Source organism: Battus philenor, unplaced genomic scaffold (genome assembly GCF_028537555.1).
Source record: "Battus philenor isolate CCGP_79_NKW_IND1 unplaced genomic scaffold, ilBatPhil1.0.hap1 SCAF_1, whole genome shotgun sequence".
In the NCBI taxonomy this organism is placed as follows: Eukaryota; Metazoa; Arthropoda; class Insecta; order Lepidoptera; family Papilionidae; genus Battus; species Battus philenor.
The window spans coordinates 14318130-14337831 of record NW_027181661.1 but is presented as its reverse complement, the minus strand read 5'-3'; the positions used below and the strand labels follow the sequence as shown (position 1 = coordinate 14337831).

The 19702-nt window shown below is 32.4% G+C and overlaps 1 protein-coding gene across 1 annotated transcript in view; it reads left to right on the top strand.

Annotated features, from left to right (window-relative positions):
* The window catches only part of Awh (Arrowhead), a 51238-nt gene that overhangs the window by 25565 nt on the left and 5971 nt on the right, over positions 1–19702 (top strand). Inside the window, exon 2 of the mRNA XM_068763907.1 lies at positions 8045–8226. Coding sequence (XP_068620008.1) covers positions 8045–8226 — 182 coding nt within the window. The remainder of the gene's footprint in view (positions 1–8044; positions 8227–19702) is intronic.

Here is a 19702-nt window from a genome sequence, read left to right as displayed (position 1 = left end):
GCGCTGCCATCGATTGACGTTACCGCGCATTCGGAGCACAAGTTTATTCCTTCCCGATTCGAAAATCACCGCATCGCCGAATACAAAGTGGGCAAGGAGCTCGCAATTGTCAAGATTGCCGACTGTTATGGTAATCTAACGGGGAAAATGGCGCTCGTTTGTCTCGTATTGTACCGGGAAATGATTGAAGCTGTTGACTATCCACTACAGAAACACTTCGGTGAATTTACCTCGTGATAATTCGTATCCAATAAAGTAATAACTGCTGTTATAAGCTGAACGTAATCCGTCTTCGATTATGAAATTAAACATGACAATTCCAATAACTTATTTTTGTGCTATAAATAAAGAAAACACCATCAAGTTAATTATGTTAATTTTGATTTTCTTTGCAGAGGCCTTTAAATATCGTAGATACAATTAAATACTCAACAGAGAATGGTACATAACCGTCACGTTGCGCACTAAACTTCGCTTCCTTGTAATCTTGAATCGGGCCTTTGGTGTGCGCACCCAACGAACTTAATCTCACAAATACATTTATCATGTTCGAACGATAAAAATGCCATTGAGATCCGTCGCAAACAATGAGATACAAGCTCTCCTTACCCGATATGAAGCCGAAAGTCAATTATATTCAAATATAAATCGGATTTGCGAACATAAGCCCGGGACAATGACGTGGGCAGGCGCCGTGATGCCACCTTTCGGTGCCCACTTGATAATAGTAGGGAACAATGCCCGTCTAAGTTGCCCACAATGCGGAAGCAGGGTCATGCTTTCTCTACGCCCCTATGTTATTATATTAGATGTCAACTCTACCTTCTGTTACCTTTAAACAAATATGCTCGTAATTGTCTACTACTTTCTTATATTGTCTCTTTTATGTCAAGAATTAGAAATCAATCTATCATTTATTAAAATCTAACATTTAGCTGCCCTAATTTTTAATTATATAATTTACGTATTTATTATGAAATAGTATTAAAATAAAAATACTAAATACTATACAATATTACGTTTGTTAATACGCATCATCGATATTTAAATTTATGATTTATTTAAATCGTTCAAATGAAAAAATATTTGGAAACGAAGTCAAAAATTGTCATACAATTTACATAAATAAATTATTTAAAATAACACGTATTACATATTAAAATAATAAATTGAAATCAACGCAATAAAATTATGTTACGATCTTTTATACCGTAACGTGACGAGACATGCAAGTCATTAACCTTTGAACATTATTATTTATATCACGATAAGCAAAAAGAAGCATTAAACAATAATTATTCTTAATGTATTCACAGTGGACAAGTGCTTAAAATATAAAGCAGGTTTAAATTAACAGTTTAATCTATGTAGAAAATTATCGTTGAGAGTATATTTTTAACATCATAAAACATCAATACAGATAGATTTCTAGGAACCGATATATTTTTAATTACTATTTTATTTTTATAGAGTAGTACGAGTAAAGAGGATTTTTCATCGAAACATGACGATACAATATACTAAAATAAATTGAATATTGACACATATATTTTTGACAAACGTTTACCGATATAGATCAGCGGATTGGCTCTTTGGCAATGGATAGTCCACAATGCTCAGAACTGATGGCTGCTGTTGTTTTGACATTGTAAAGGGGAGACCACGGACTATCTAGCGATTAATTACTTTGTTATGTTCGTTAGAAGAGACTGGATGCAAGTGACTTCTGACTAGTGGATTTGGAAATCTATGGAAGAGGCCGATGTTCACTAGTGGACATGCTACGATTAAAACTCCCAACGTAACGTTTTCTATCGTGACAATAAGCTTGGCGACGCAAGACTACGCGACGCTAGACTAGTCAGTTGATTATTTTTGATCAACGTTGGTGTTCTGGAATTTAAAATGTAATAGTATCACCATTGTTAGTTAATCACAAAAACTATAAAATTAGAGCAAGTAAAATTAGAAAAAAATTAAGTTGATTTTACCCGTCAGTATAATAGACTATGTAAATAATATTAAGGGCAGGGAGTGTTAGATATGCCTCGATGTTGTTCTAAAGGACTAGCGAAATGCGTGGAGTGGTCACGCCCGCCAAATCTTCGCACAATACGCATTTCGTGCCGCTGTTCGTCTCTATTCAACGTAGTCATTGTTACCGGTTGCCGGCTTTGTCAACCTTTATTAGATATCAATGACGCCACATGAAGGGATTTTGCGGCGATGTATCATTTTCTACCTTTTGAACTTGCATGTTTGTAAGCGGTTGCGATTGTGGGAATCTACTATTGATTAAAGTCAGTCGTCGTTGATTTTTTTCTCCTCTAGTACCTCTCTGTAATATCAATTTTTTTTATTGCATCTAGACGAAAACTTTGTCTAATTAAAAGTTATGTAAGTTTCCTATGGATCCTCACAAATAATTCGTGTATAAATAAAATATTTTTTTTTTCATAAACTTTTATTACAAAATCAAATAAAATTTAGTGCATAGATTTATTAATACTGTTTTTGATCATCAATTCATTTGTAACGCAAACGTATAACATTTTTTACAGTTACTAAAAGCAGTCAGGTAGTCGCTACTTCAAGAGTTTTTAAGCCTGTTGGCACAAAAAGGTTCAGTGCATTAGCATAATTTTAGGCAAAAAGCCAAACAAACAAAACCTCTTAAATGACGCGTTAAATACACTCAAACAACGTCATTATAGTCGAGTAGCTCTACTGGCACCGGGTGCGAGATGTGTCACAAAAAGGACATACGTCAGGGTAAGTTAGGGACAAAGCGGCCACCGGGGCGCTATTATGTGCCTCCTCAATGTGTCTCTTAAGAAATTTGTAACGAAATGTTTAATAGTGTACCATATGGTGTCATGGCAATCAGGACATGTCCTATATATTTCATATGATACTGGTACTCTATCGTAATAATGCATTATTTTATAAAATATTTCATACAAATTTATGTGCACCGTATTTAAATAATAACAAACTGCATTAATTGAAAAATAGTGTATGTGAATATTTTTTTTCAATATTATCTGTGGGTGGCTCTGTATATCTCGAGTCATCATCACCATTTCAGCTATAGGATGCCCGCTGCTGAACATTTGCCTCCCACATAGATATTCAATAAGAACGTTTGAAAGCGGCATGCGTTCAGCGATTTCCGTCGAGCGTACGGTTATCTGTTCACCTTGTGGGTGGACGTCAAATGTTGCGCATGCCGCTCTATGGTTTCTACTCCAAAGAACCTGAAGGCCTCAGCGGCCATGTGTTCAGATCCCTATATCTTAACTTACTTTATCCATATCGATGTCAGCGAATTATTAGTAGAAAACGCAATTTCTACGAAAACGCTATCTTGCAGCATATTTTGGTAAAAAAATTGTGTATAAAAATAGATTTTAATAATAATAAAATAATCTAACAGATTTTATCGATGCGTTGATTTTATAAAATAACAAATACGAATACTTATTATTTTAAAAAATAAAAAATATGATGCCTATAATACTGTTGATAAAAATCTATTTAAATGAGAATACATTATATTTTAAATAATTGAATAGTAAAATTTTTGTTGTTATTATTAACATTTCAATGTTTTGTCTCTTGAAACACAGACCTCTGTTTGGAAAGAAAGGAAGAACAATGATATTTCACGCGAGTCCGGTGCAATATTTTTAGATGATTTAGATGAACATACATATGTCAAGTTATTAATAACTTTGTCTAGTTTAGTTCAACAATTTTTTAGGATGACTGAAAAGAGTTTGTAATTTATAGATTTGCCAAAGATTACGTTATTGAAAGGTCTTGTAATAATTTTCTCTGGTATACAGCATTGGCATTAATTTCACTAATCTTTTTGGTCTCTTATAAGAAATACATATATTTTATGATCATAACTTATTAAATTTAATCTAAGAAACTCGAGAAATAAAATTCAAAAGTGACAATATTTATTCTTAATGCACCACATGAAAAGTCCTAAAATACACAACGCCGCCCTTATTTTTAAATTTTTTCATAACATTTATTTTTTATTTAAATAATGTTTCTTTTATAAATAAATATGTGTTATTATCATGTGTTGTGTTGTTAGTACCAAATATCTTACGGTAGGTGCTGACTTTATTTACTTACATGTAAATTAAAAGTAAAGATGTGTAATAATTCATTGTTGTTTAGTGCATCTTATTGGATGTCGTAGAGACATTCGAAGTACATTAATTTTAAGAATTTATAAAGTAAAAATGTAATGCATATGTTCGTAAAAATTCTTTTATTTAAAAAGGTTGTATTAATATGTATATTAGGAAATAATAATTTTATTAATACATTATACGTCTAACGGTCCCTTCTCTGTTGATGTTCTACCAGAGCGTTGCATACAGTGACAGCGGTGCGGTTACTTGGCGGGTGTTCGCAGTATATTTATTGCTTACAAAACGGTGTAAATTTGTTTTTGGGGTGTTGGTACAGACGTTAATATTGTCCCTCATTGTTCGAGCGCTCTAGCCCGGTGTTGCATCTCGGCTCAATGTGATATGGTTGTTGTAATGGGGATTGAGCGGAGATTTATTGTACGACTATGAACTAGAGGGCTTTCGATCGTCAAATGATACAGTCATGTATTGCACATGTTTAAAAAAAACGTATAAATACATATTTTTGTTATTTGTACCTAAGAAACGCGCTACATTATAACCTATGTTATTTGCGGTGATTCATGAATTATTTTTTATTATTAAATGACATTTGTTACATAAACGATTCAAGAAAGTGAAGGCTCGAAGAAAACCGAACGAAAGTTACCGACATAGGCTAGTGGGTTGATAAGTTTAAGTGGCAGGAAACAGGTAACATGAAGCAGAATAGATGACCGCTGGAGCCTTAAGGTTCTGGAGTGGAGACGACGGACCATGAAAGGTGAACAGATAACCTTGTTACGGTCGTCTGAAAACGTTGGATACAGTCCGCTTCCGGTCTTATCGAAAATTTCTGGGGGATGCCTATGACAAGCCGTGAACGGGGCTGAAATTATAATATTAAGATAAATTGATTGTAAAATTTTAATTATTACAGGTTTGGGTTTGACTTAATAATGAGTGCCATTTGTGTGATAAAATAATACAGAGAACGAAGCAATATCTTAGGCCCTTCAATTCAGCTGGGATAAGCCCTGATACAACAAGCGCATAAATAGTTTTTAATTTAATGACAATGATACAGTAAAACTACTTGTAACGACATTACGATGTAGATACATTCTAGAATAAATAACAAAATGATCTTAAATTAAGTGATGAACTTACATGACATAGAAAAATAGTTTTTGCATAATATTGCACGCGTTGTATAAAGTCTTGTTAAATGAATATTAGTGACTATCATGAAACACTAAAAATTAATTGCGTGCATCCAATGAAGTATGATATTGTTATTAAATACTTATACATAAGGGATTTTCTCTAGAAATTTCGTAAGAATATTCCTTTTGTAGATTAGATGTTAGTTGCGAATAGGCTTTTACTATATACACTGATTTGAAAGTGGGTTCAGATTTTTTGGCGTTTCAAAAATTAAGTACAGATTTTATGAAATAACACCTTACGTTAAAAACAAAGCAAGTATAACAGTTGATTAGTATGAGTAATATTTTTTTTTACTAAAATTTATTAAATATTAATAAATTCTTGCGGTACCAGACCAGTATTGAAGTTTCGTTCGATAGCGCCATGTGTTAAATTTGTAAAAACAAAATTGTAATTCATTTCAGTCACGTCACAAATATTTGACTAAATCAATTTGGCCAACGTTTGATTATCGCGACACGCGAATCAAAGGGGGCGTTGTGTTTGTGCAATGGCTCTATTAGATTATCTATCCCCCCACCCCTTGAGTGCGGGCGATGAAATCAAATAAACAGACTCACGCCCCGGCTTTGTCCGTGCAAACACATGTACCGATGCAGAATTATTGTTATACTAATTATATTTCGCAGTGCGGTTATTCAAAATTTTATAGTGTGACGTCGCTTGAATTTTAAAATTATTCAGATATATTTTTTCTATACCGTTTATATCATAAAGGCAGAAACCTTTCTTATCTAATGGGCTATGTAGCTGTATAACCATTGGGATATTTGTTATTTTTTATTTCGAAATACATACATAGTAAAAGATCCGTTTTTGCTCTATTTGTAATGAATTAATAATAATATACATAGTAACACAATTGGTACAGAGACATTTTGCAATGATAAACATTAAGAAAGTCCTCCGAAAAAAATGATGATCATGACATTAATTCTAAATGATAATTAATTTCTAAAAATACATGAAATAAATATCGTAAATCGCAAAATAATTGACGGCACGAGCTGTAGGGAGTAAACAGCTATCAATCTTTTCTAGCGCAACCTAGTGAACATTTATTTAAGAGAAGACTATAAATTTAGATTGTTTACGCGCTGTGCTATTTTACAGATAACCAAAGGAATGTTTGTTATCTTGTTAAATTATATAAACTGGTTTTAATATTAATGGTATAGTATTATTAGCCTATCTAATATTTTGTGACGTTGTTTACTCATTTAAATAATGGCTAAAATGTTTTATGTTTTTTATATCTCATTTATGAATAGAAATTTCCTTTCCATGGAATATCCTTTTTTGTGAGTGACCTTTTAATTCAGTTGAATAGCGAAAGTGAATCGTCTCATTGTAAGTCTTCCTGAAACATAAGCCACCTTAGCGAGAGATTCAGTCATTCGGTAAACCGTTACTCAACCTTATTGTCTATTAGTGGATGTCATTTATTTTATAAATGGTCATAGTTCATTGTTGTTTCTCGCTTCAATTTTCTTACGCGAATACATGACTTCATGTCATCTTATATCTAGGTTGTGGTTTATGATCACTTATTACAATTATTAGCCAGTTAATTTCACACACCATATAATTACAATTTAGAAAATTATTCGCAGAAATCAGAAAGATCTCTTACTGAACAAAAAATTTGCTGGTGACATAGGAAGCTTAGAAATTGCAGTTTTCTAAAAACTTCAAAAAAATTTAAAGTCGCGAACTCTTTATTAATCTTGCAGGCACATTACATATTTTTAATTAATTTTCACGTTTCAGCGTCGTTATGGATTTAACACGTGGAAATTTTAATTGCTTGTTTTTTTTTAAATTTTGTTGATACCTCGACTTTTGGTGATGGCTACCTCATCACGTCTATTTCATAAAACTATTTACACGCGTAAGAATCCTTTACCTGCTAGTACTGAGACGTTGAAATTATGCGAAACATGATTTGATTTGAAAAGTGAGAATATTTAGAATAAACTTAGATATTGGCATGAGTCTAATTCAAAATATTTCAATCTTTGTGCCTAATTGATACCTTATATTGTGATCGAAACGAAAGAAACGCCATCACGTGAAATGGTGCTGTGGAAATATATTGAAATTCCAAGGTTGTGTCTTAAATGCCATATTTCTAATTACCAGACAATAAAACTATTCTAATTTATAAATCAAGAGTATGTACATTATGTTGGGTGTTTTCATTACAAAAATTGACTAAAAATAACAACAGTCGAAGAAGAGCAGAGAAAGATATGAATACTCCGTTTTTGGCTAGACAAGCTATCATAAAACAATTGTGCTCTAAAACAGTGAAACATTAACAGCAGCGTGGTACACTGCCTTTTAATGAATGTATTATTAGCAATGTTAATAAATGTGTTTAAATAGACAAATGGACACTTATAAGTAAATATGTGTGTCTATTTAAATACACTATATGTCCATGCCATTCTGAAATATCTCATACATAATACGCATCGACTATCCGCTTCCTTATATTCATTTATTATATATATTATCATTTTTGGTTGTCTGTATGGAGTATATACTTGAGCGATAACATCAAATACGTTTTTAGTAATTATTACTTGTTACCTGTGCAACAAAGAATATTAAATAAATGAAAAAGTCTAATTTTTAGTATTTACATTATATTATAGACGGAGCACCGCACTTGCTGCGCGTGTGGGGAGGCCATCTCGGACCGCTTCTTGCTGGAGGTGGGCGGCGCCGCTTGGCACACGGCTTGCTTGCGCTGTTGCGTATGCGCAGTACAGCTTGATCGCCACCCATCCTGCTTCTTGCGCGACCGGCAGGTTTACTGCAAGCAGGACTACGCAAAGTAAGTCTATCTCTACATCTCTACTTATTAACATTCTGAATAGCTTCATTGTTTTTTTTACTGCATCTGCACGTAGTTGCTAACTTTGTACTAATAAATACGAATTTACATGTCTTTGTCATAAATCTAATCTCGCTATAACACCAACAAAAATTAATATTGAATAGGTACAAGTGGAAAAAGTCTTTTTTATTCTATTTACAGAATTACCGATAACCTATCATTTCCACACTTTATTTATAAAACAAAATAGTCTAACTAAGCTTGTAGTGAAGTTTAAACAAATATCTAAAAACTAGCTGTACCCCGTTTGGTATGATCCGTACTGCTTGATGAGAACGTAAATTCATAAAATCTATACTTGGTTATTTTTAACATGACCAAAAAATGTTAAAATATTCAGACCAAGTTTTATATACCTACTGGAGGAATATTTTCAAAACCCCCTTTACGGGTGTTATTTCGTAAAATCTTTTCTAAATCATCCGTTACTAGCTGAAATATAAGGTTTCTAAGTAATAAAATACATATATATGCTACAAAGTAAAAGATATTTAACTTTATAAAAAATAGAGGAAGCAAACAGATATTCTTAAAATGTGGTTTGTATTTAAACATTACACGAAAACAGTCTCTTCATATATGACTAATCATGTAATAAATATGAATAGTAAGTCTAATCTGGTTATAAAGAAGTATAAATCTCGAATTTTGTTACCTACAAATCAGGGTTTTGGTTAAGTGCCATCTACAACCTGCCCTCTCAAACTTGCGGAATTTTTAAAAGTAAACGAGGAAAAGATGACCATCCACCATAAAAACTAATAAAGTTATCATAATCTAGACCATTTTAATACTTATATTAAATTTAAGGGCCATTGTTGAAACTCAAGCTTCTGAGAGAAAGGCCCATTATAAACCCACGCCAGTTTGCGAATATCACAAATCTTAGAATTTTTCTTTTCTTAAATATAGTAGTTCAGTAGTGTCTATATTTCCCAAAGTGGACTTCTGCTGGAATCGAATTCGAACCTTTGATAATGAGTACTGAGGTCTGTGATCCTTTTTTGGAATTTTGTCGCGTTCTATGTTTTCACCTTCGCCTGTCTTCGACAGTCGAATATGGTTCGGACCTGATATGCCCAGCGTATGGGATTGCGGCCTTTTTGTCGCGGTCCATCCACTTGGCGATAAAATGTATTTCTAAGTTATTATCGTAATTCATTATAAGTCACTAGGGTAAAGCGTAAATACTTTTTAAGTGACGGATAATTTGGAAATGAAGTGCTCTTACTACTGTTGTACACAGAATTTATGGCAGCGATTATAAAAAAAAAATCAACTGAATTCATTTGTGATCTCTTCTCAGATCAAGGCTCGTTTGGAACTTTCGTAGCTATCTATTTTAAAGATACCATTACCGGGGAGCTAGATTTATTTTTTAATTTATGAATATTATCGCTTCCGGCATTTTTAACTGTGAATAGTTTAAAGAGCATAGAGCTGTGAACAAATAAATAAATTCAACCAATGCCCTGTCTGTTAATAATATTCATCCGTTTAGTATTTATAAATTTATAACTTTAGAACGACTTTATTCTTTACTTTATATTCTAACTTTATTCTCCCCTTTTTTTTGCTTTTTACCGAAATTTGTATCTTTTTTTTCTTTTTTTCGAAATCCATATTTATTATTAAAACTTAACTTATTCACACTATATTTTGATTTTTAATTTTCGTATCAGAATTAAATATTTTAAAGCATATACGGTGAGCGTGAGAGAATAATTTAATTAGAAACCAAAGAATCAAACAGCAGATAGAACTATTAAAGGAATGCACCAACAAAAGTTCCAATCGGAATGTTTATTCTCGATCGTAAAAAAATATATATTTATAATAAACAATTTCACATTCACTCGTCGTTTAATCGTTTAGTCGGTCCGCTTAATTCCTTTACAATAGACTGCCAGCGTCCAATTAACCTTCGACGTATTAGAAATATCCATAGTCATAGTCATTTTCCTAGTCATTCGTGGTGGTATTATACGGTCAAATTTAGGAGTGATGTATATGACTGTATGGTTCGGACGTGAGAGTCGGTGTTTGTGTTGGGCGGGTATGGGTTGGTATGTATGGTAGAATGTTGGCAGGGTAGGCGGCCCGGTGTGCAGGTGACCCGTGACCCGCGCGCTGTGTGGCCGGAAAGAGCACAATCTGTGTCATCGCAGTGATCAGTTTCAATCGACGCAGACACCGACAAGAAATCTTCAAATTGATAATCAATGATACATTCTACCGCAATCTTGTATACTATAAACAAAAGGTTAATTCATAAGATTATTTGATTTCTTACTTAATCATGTATTCCGGTAATTGACAAAAACCAATTTAAATTAGATATGTTTTAAATTTTGAAAAGATTCCTCAGAAGCTATGCAATTGTTAACCATTTATATTTTTTAAAGGCGCTTTATTTGTATCTAGAAACAAATCGGATAATGTTTTCATTGTATGATAATGACCAAATCTTTATTTAAAAAAGTGTTCCCAGGATTAACTGTATTTAAACTATTAATAGACAAATTTATTTCGATAACGTGAGAATTATAGCTATAAATATTATATTGTATGAAGAATATACAAATATAAATCTAAATATATAAGAACACGCGTTAAATCAGGAATGTTAGGTGAATCACGATAATGATGGAATTTAATGGTTATCCAAAATAGAGACACGAGTCGTATTTATAATCGATCTTATTTACAACACAATTATAGCACCTAATTAGCATATCAATAATTTAGTGATGTAAATAACAGGTGCGTGAGAAACGGACTGGACTGTCGAATTTAAAATAAGAATGGAGAGAATGTACCGAAAGCTGTTTTATTGAAAACCTCTGCTCGAGTGTACAATAATATAGGGACGGTGAACGTTGCCAACGGAAAAAATATATCCAGCAGTATGCCCGCCATGACTTGCAAGAACGACGTTTTCATTTGTCATTTATTTTGATTGTGATAACTTAGTGCGACGTGAGACGATATGTTTTAATCCGAATAGAGCTACGCAAAAGCTATGGATGGTTGCACTTACCTTGGCGGCGGCTGTTTCACCAAAACTATTGTGAAGTTATTTAATTGTCTTTTCATCAACGGCTTCTCTGCAAGGGCAATAGCGGGCAAATATGTATATCAAAAACTTAATTACATACATTTTAGTAACGTAAATATGGAATTTTATGATACTATGTAAGCTATTGCTTCATTCTTAAATATATTTATGTAATTGCCTAGAATATAGTTACAAGACGTCAAAACATTGGATAAATAAATATAAAGTACAATAATCGCCACGCTTGGGTGGCTAGTTGGCGATCGCAGTGTGGTATTATGGTATCTGTTTGTGAGCAGTGGCATATATTATATATAATGAATGCACAAAGTATGAGTTATATATATGACTGTATCCCAGGATTCGAACCTGCGACCTATGTTTACAAGTTGTAGTTCTCTACTGCTGAACTACCAATGCTTCTGTTAATATAATATATAAAAATATAAAATAAAGATAAATATAAAACTAAATGTAGATTGTAATGATTAGTGAAGGGTTTTCAAAGAGTTTGTATAAAATCGACTAAATTTTTTTCTAACAAACTATACGAACGAAGGCTATATGGCGGCAGGCACTATGGCGGGTCACGGTGTGTCAAGTGTTATGAATAAAACGCGAATGCCCCGCGGCCTCTGCCTTCTTCATCCTTGACATTAAATGTCGATGATGTTACGTACTTATGGATTTCTAGATGTCTACCACTTAGACGTAATTAGTGTCTATTTAGTCAAATGATCTGCATGCGTTCGTGTAGATACCGAATACAATTTTTATTGTCTTATCAAAACCACTGCATTCGACATTAGCTAGGTGCATAATAATGTGTACTTTCTTTGATATTCCTAGTTTTATCCATAATTTACAACTAATGATAGAAAGAATTCTTTAAAAGAAGCAAATAGATATACGAATAGCTTTACTACTAATAAACCTATTTTTAGAAGATAGTGTAGATTACGAAACTCAAAATGGTTAATAATGACATTCAGTAACGTTGTCGGTGTGTAGTAAAACAACGGAATATAATATCGTTTGCCGATGACAAATCTGCATAAAATATTTCTTGTATAACAATTTGCTGCAACTGCGATTAAATTTGATTAATGGACAACACATATAGTTTATACGTCATTTTTATATTTTATTGTACTAAGATTAGCCGAATAATTGATAATAATAAATAATGTGAAGTAATATAAATAAAACTTATTCGAAAAAAAGTGGGTGTCTATGTCCAGCCGTGGACATTTTACGGCTGAAACGATTATGATGATGAATGTAAAAAGATTTAAGAGAGAATTGGTCAATAATTCTGTGTCTCCTATTTATATTTTCATAACAAATAATTGTTATCTTATCACTAATGTGGAGATCTGCAGACGATCGAGAGTAACTAATATAGCTACATATATACATATATATATATATATATATATATATATATATATATACAGGCCACATAGCGCGCAGAATAAATAACTTACCAAAACCGAACAGATTACTAAAAAAATTACTCTTCTACTTCATACAATACGAGACTTTAACGATAAAGTGTTTATATTTTCATTACATCCTAAGACGCATTTTTTTTTGTTTACAGTTAAGGTGAAATATTATTGACGTTTCCATATTTCTTAACTGCATATATACATACATACATATGAGATACTATGCTATTTATTTCTGAAACATTAATGCCAAAGCTACAAGTTGTTCGGGTTCAAAGACACCGTAGTTAAATCATAAAATCGCAGAAATAAAAAGACTTTTCTTACTCCTCAAGGTGACGAGCACTCGTGATGTACTTAAACATTTTGTAATTTTTTTGCTGTTTTGGTTATCACAGAGTCCTAGGATATTATGGTTTAAAAATATGTTTTATAATGTTGCCATTTCAAAAACACACGTATGAAGGTCATTAACCGACTCAAATCTTTATTCTGAATAACGTTTGTTTGGTGTGCATAACGAGTGGTGTTGCCAGGTACGTAAATCGGCAGTCGCCGGCGGCGTCGTACGTAATTGCTTTTGTTGATATATCATCTGTTCATTGTTTATTTAGTGCGTCGTTTTGACTGGGAGCCCAAGAGCCGCCACGCGACCGCCCCTTTTGTTTTAAACAGAATGTTTAAATGTTGCCAGTAAGTAAATTGAAAACAACTGTCCTTGGTTAAACATCATAAGAGTTGTACAAAAATATTAATGTATATAAAAAAGCGATGGCGTTATTAAAAGGTTTTTTGTAATAATTTATGTTACAATGTATTACTTTTATTTTAGAAAAAATAAATTGGGTATTTATATCCAATCGTATTTTTGAATTCATTCTGACTTCTACGTTTTCACGAATACTTGATTTTAATGCTGAAGTATGAAATTGGAGTCGATATCCGAATCGAGCGCCTCTCACGCGATGTTGCGCCCACACTGCTCTCTCTGCAAATGCGCGCGCCATGTCTTATGTAAATGCACCATGTCGCCTCTGCGTTTAATTAATCTCTAGTCACATAAATAAACCTTCCTTTAATCGATTCACTCTGAATATTAAACAATGGGGATTCGATACGAACCGCAATCATAACAGAAGTCCAGGTCTGTACGCAAATGGGTCGGTGTCGCAGCTACATACGAGTTTAATTTCAAAAATGCTTCTTTTATTAAAATTTCACAATTTTGTTTCTGCATATTTGCTTTAAAGAAACTGACATCAATACAAAAATGTCTTAAATCCAATCCCATATTTTTGTTTTCCGTTTCGCTGGCACGAGAGATCCATTTTGGATTTATCGTTTTCATTTGGGTCGAACATGATTGTTTCTCAAATTGGATACAGTTGAATAATTATAGTTTATATTTTTTTAATACCTGTTTTATTTAAGTCGTCTGAAAATATGTTATAATTTTTACATTTTGAGTTCATATTACCTCTTCAATTAGAATTAAAAAAGTAGAAATTGCAATAATCAAATATAGATTTTAAGAACCTTCTTATTTATCTTATTACATACCAATCGATATTTATAAGTAAATTAATTTTTTTTTATGATTTTTAATGCAAGGTTAAAATATTTATATATTTATTAACCACCATTGCTTCCTTTCTTTGCAAATGATACCATGGTATCTTCAGCAAAAAAGCTCACGTATAACTCAATAATATAAATAACTCAATAAGCATAACGTAATTAAAGTTCATGTGTAGAGCTATCAGTCATCGACATTCGATTTAAGTTATTAGATCGGCATTGTGGCTGTGTACTCGATTTGTCCACGCGTCGCCGCGGGCGCTCACAAACGCCAAAGGAATCGTACAGACAAAAGCGTGCGTAATATTTAAACGTATCTTAGATTGGGTTTTGTATCTAAAACAAATAATTTAAATCATGTCATCGAGTTAATGGGCTGGCTGAATGGAACTTAAATGAGTGGAGGTGGGGGAAGCAGGAATAATCAACGAGTGTGGATTTACGAGCTACGCCTGCGGCCGTCCGGTCTTCATTCACGTACACTGCGTCGTCAGATTCGTTTCTCGTTGGAGAATCCTATTGATTATTAAAAATCCTTTTATTTTTTTTTAATTTCCAATTATTATTCATTTCTACAGATTTTAATTCTAAATACTATATTTTTAAAACACAAAGTAATTACCACTATGAAACCGCCGTTTAACGTAACATGAATAATTTTTATAATTATTCTTCATTAGACAGCACTTATCGGTCAAAAATAGTACCTTATTAGAAATATAATTTACAACAAGACAAGTAGTGAAAAATATTTACCTATTTACCATAAATAAGCGTAAGCAAATAGTATAAAACTGGCCCCTTAAGTCCTTATGATTACACTATATTCTTTGCAAATCGATATACATTTAAATTTGCAATTAAACTTCACACAATTGAACAATTAATTAATAATTGTTTATGTGTTTACCCAATTTTTAACTTGAAATTGGATATCTATATTTAGTGCACTTTGTTTTGCTGTTTAAAGTTTAAGACGCCGTCAGCTGTAAAACAGTTAATAACTAATACAGCTGCCAAAGACATACTAGAGTGAAAACTTCGGTAATTTTAAATAGATACATAAAAATATGTTAATTTTATAATCATCGCTGTACCGGTTACATGAACATATTTATTATATAGATAATAACATAAGTTTCGACAATATTGGAACCGAAAAAAAGAACCATGCTAAGTTACGTCTGCATTAAAAATTAAGTACACGAACAGACGGGTCTAGATTAAACGATGTTTATGTTATGTTAATATTTCTTGTGTGTTGGGATGTAAAAAACCTAGTAAATTAAAAAGGTTGATGCAAATTTTTCGGCAAATACAAAAAAAAGTGAAGAGTTACGACTCTTCCGCCTCGTTATCTACCACTAGCTCTAAGACAAACGTATTTCAATGAAAGTAAGGTATTTTTTCATACCTAGTGTACTAATTTTAGACACACCTAGTGTACTAAGTGGTTCTTTTCTAATTGAGACAAAAAGCTGGCCAAAGGCGTCTTTTAGGCCTTCTAGCGGTGAACTCTGTACAATTCATAGCCCGTAGACCAAAAGTAGTTACCAAAGGCTTGCCATATTGCGAAGAAGGAAGAACATTGCACTCAGCCAGCCAGGATGTAAGGAAACGTAACATTATCCTAACGTGGCTCTTGGACAGGGTTGGGGGACGAAGCTAGAAAAAAATAAAGAGAGGACTATATATATCTTTGACTAGTTCAGAAGATATCGTTCACGGACCCTTCCGCTCCTTGAACTTAGTACCTATGAAGCTGTAGAAGCCTTAGGGCTAACAGCATTAATATCTTCAGAAACAATAGAATAGAATAGAAGATATCGCTGTTTAATTTTTGTTTCGGGTTTAATTACGATGATTTGAACTGGCCGTGACTTATTTCATAACTTTATTACTTTCTCGTATCCGGTGTTTCTTGCTTAACAAAGGATCACAGTCAAATATTAAATGAAATGTTACGTACTTCTTAATATAACAATGTGCTCATGGATTAGGCTATAACAAAACCTAAGTAGACAAAGACAGTTAAAGCATGTTGTAATTAAAGGCACGCTCTCCCTTACCCTTGGAGATTAAAGACAATCATAGCCAAGATTTATAATAGCTAACTTTGTTTTAGGCTTAAATTCGGCTTTAATTAAATAAAGAAAAAATATTTTATTGCATAAGAAACAGACAACAGAACAAACAACTCAAAGTAAAAATCGTCTTTTATACATTATAATAACATACAGACTGGAGTGCCAATGGTACATATAACTATGTTTGTCGAGTCAACGACCACAAGTGGCAGTCAATCACACTTCTGACAGCTAAACAATCATATTAAACTACGGGTAGTAAACATGAGATGAGATAGAAACAAACTCTTACCGATCACTATATGTGATATATAATGGTAATGTTTACGAAGTGTGTGAATAAATAAAACGTCTTCATCTTCATTTTAGCTGTAGAACTTCCACATTTACATCTCCCTTTAGTTTTTAAATAGTACGGGTTGAAAGCGGCCTTTATCCAACGTCTTCCAACAAGCTAAATAACGTTGACGTTTAATGAAGTCTTTTAAAAAATGGTGGACACTTTGAGAATAGACGTCTTATGTTGCACATCCTGTGTTGTTCCGGACCGTGGTCTCCACTGTAGAAATTTGAGGTCCCAGTGTCCGTCATTTTTACACACTAATACAATTTACTTACTAAAAAGATTTATTATTAATATTGTTTGAGTTGGGAGTTCAAAATATAACAGTGAACACTCAGTGGCTGAAAAGATAATGATGGATGTAGTTTTGCCTTCCTTTTGCATTAAAAACCATCATATGGTTTTTATATAATATATGCAATTAAAAGTAGCAAAGATGAAGTATATAATATAGAAAAAATTATGATAAGTTCTTGCAGTAAATAAATTTTGTACATAGAGAATTATTAATTAGGTTTCTCGTATAAAAACGTAACATTTGCAATGCAGTTTCTGAAGGAAGAAGAATAGTAAATGGAGGCACCGTCCATACAGCATCTCCTTTGTTTATCTCTCGCCACTACGCGACATCTTCATTACCGCCGAGTGTTAAAACTTGTTGATATGTCACTTTGTTAATTACTATGCGAGGGTCGCCTTTAATTGATTCAAGCGGCGACAAAATGTTAATAAGTACTGATAACAGGCGCGGAGCGACAGTAGCACTACGTCCACTAGTATGGGGTTTTGAAATGCAAATTGTGCTTTTGAAACATTGGTGTGGATAACGCCGATAAGCTGTACGAGGCAAATTAATATCTAATGTGCACGCAATTCTGAACTCTACGCGGCTTACTGGCGATAGTGTAAAATCAAGAAATCTCGTGGCGGCGGCTCACACAATTGTCGGGTATTAAGTGCATCTGTTAGTCTCGGTAGATGTTTAGATTCTTTTTAAGAATGCATTAAATTTATATGACTTGTATTATCGATTAAATCGTATATTTAAATTTAATAGATAAATTAATCACAATTTTAAATATATTTGGTTGTATACTTGTGCTTGTTAACTGTTGTTTTGGATTATTGATACATACAGCGTTGACGCATTTCATTTTTGTCATATATTTTTATAATTTTAAACGTCTGAAATTTATTAATATCTAAACTAAATTAGTCTCTACTAATTCATTTGCGCTAAAAGAACAAATATTTTACATTCAATTCAGTTAAGTCAATAGTTTCTAATCATAATAATTATTTTTGCTTTTCTACATCGAAAACAGAATTATACTATATGTTAAATCAATGCCCAACTTAGTACCGTATTTAATAAAATTGATGAGCATAATTTTGGATTCCGAGCTAGCGAAATATACAATGGGATTTTGGATTATATAGGCCTTGTTAATCATGTCACCTTATAATTGTAACGTAATTAATCTTGCAAACATTTTTTTACCTTTTTATCCTAATCTCACGTTTTCATTTTTAATCATTCCTACCTATCTAATAGATTTAGGCGTTACCTCGCGGAAGTCCATTCTAACTAAGAAAGGGACTAATATATAGCGGAAGTAGATATATATTAGTCCCTTTTTGAAATAATATATTAAACAAAAAATAAAAAATAGACGTTTTGGTTAAGAATTATGAATAAAAGATTAAATTAATGTTTAAACAGTTCAAAACATATTTAATTTTATTAAAGTAAGATTGTGTGTATAAATATATGTTTGACAGTTTGAGTTTTGTCACTTTGACACATGGGAGTTCAGATTTGTTAGTATAATCGTAGTTCAGAGTTGTTCGTATAAAAACCGACTGTCTTAACTCTTTTTAAACTAAAATCTTGTGGTAATTAATATTATGTCAGATCTGGAATGTGAGAAAACCTGACGGCCTGAACCACGAGCTTCTTAATAATTACATCACAGACCAGATAATCATAACGTTAATTAATAATAATATCTAATACATAATTAATTCCAAATTTACTCTTTATTTCTATGAATATAAACATAAAGATTTGTTAAAATTTTGTCAGATACTTCAAGAGTACAGAAATAAAAATATAGATATGGTGCAATCAAATGAATGATGAGCATTTCAACTTTTACAGCCTTGGACATTTTTTGCTATTATAACTTGTAACTAACCTCTATCTATTATATAAAAGTATAAACCTATTTATACAACGTAATCACAATATTTCACATGCGTAAACCTTTTCATATGCCTGTACCTAATATATTTATAACTCAAGTCAGTGAATAGATGTCGTCGTATGAACTGGCATAATCAAGGACTAAAATCCCTAAATGTATGTGAACGACAATTATAATAATATTCCGTTCTGCGTCAGTCGGTATGAATATTAACACGTAAAAACAATATCTTTGACCTTGGTGACGTTGGTGATCGTTTTTAGAACTGGCCAGCTAGAAAATGATATTAAAAAGATGTTATAAAATCGAAAATAAAACTCTTTACTAATCTTTTTACATGGATTTCATCATGGATTCATTTCATTCAGTAATTTCTTATAAAAATTTTGAGGCTTCTTTAATATTACGTTGCTGTTTCATTATGTATATTTTGTTATGGTTTTACTCAACGACAAAGGCACGATTTGTCTCGGCTTGTAATATTTCGTTAAGAAGCTTCATCACGTGCACTTATTTACAACTGGCAACGCCGTCGAATTGATTGGTGCCGTGAGAAGATATTGAAGCGCCTCTAATACTGTTCTATCTATTTTATAGCAATAAAACTCAATATACAATCTTCACAGTGGGTATTTATTCTGGTACAAGAATTTATCATAAAAATTGAGAGAGCATGGAGCAGGGGGAAA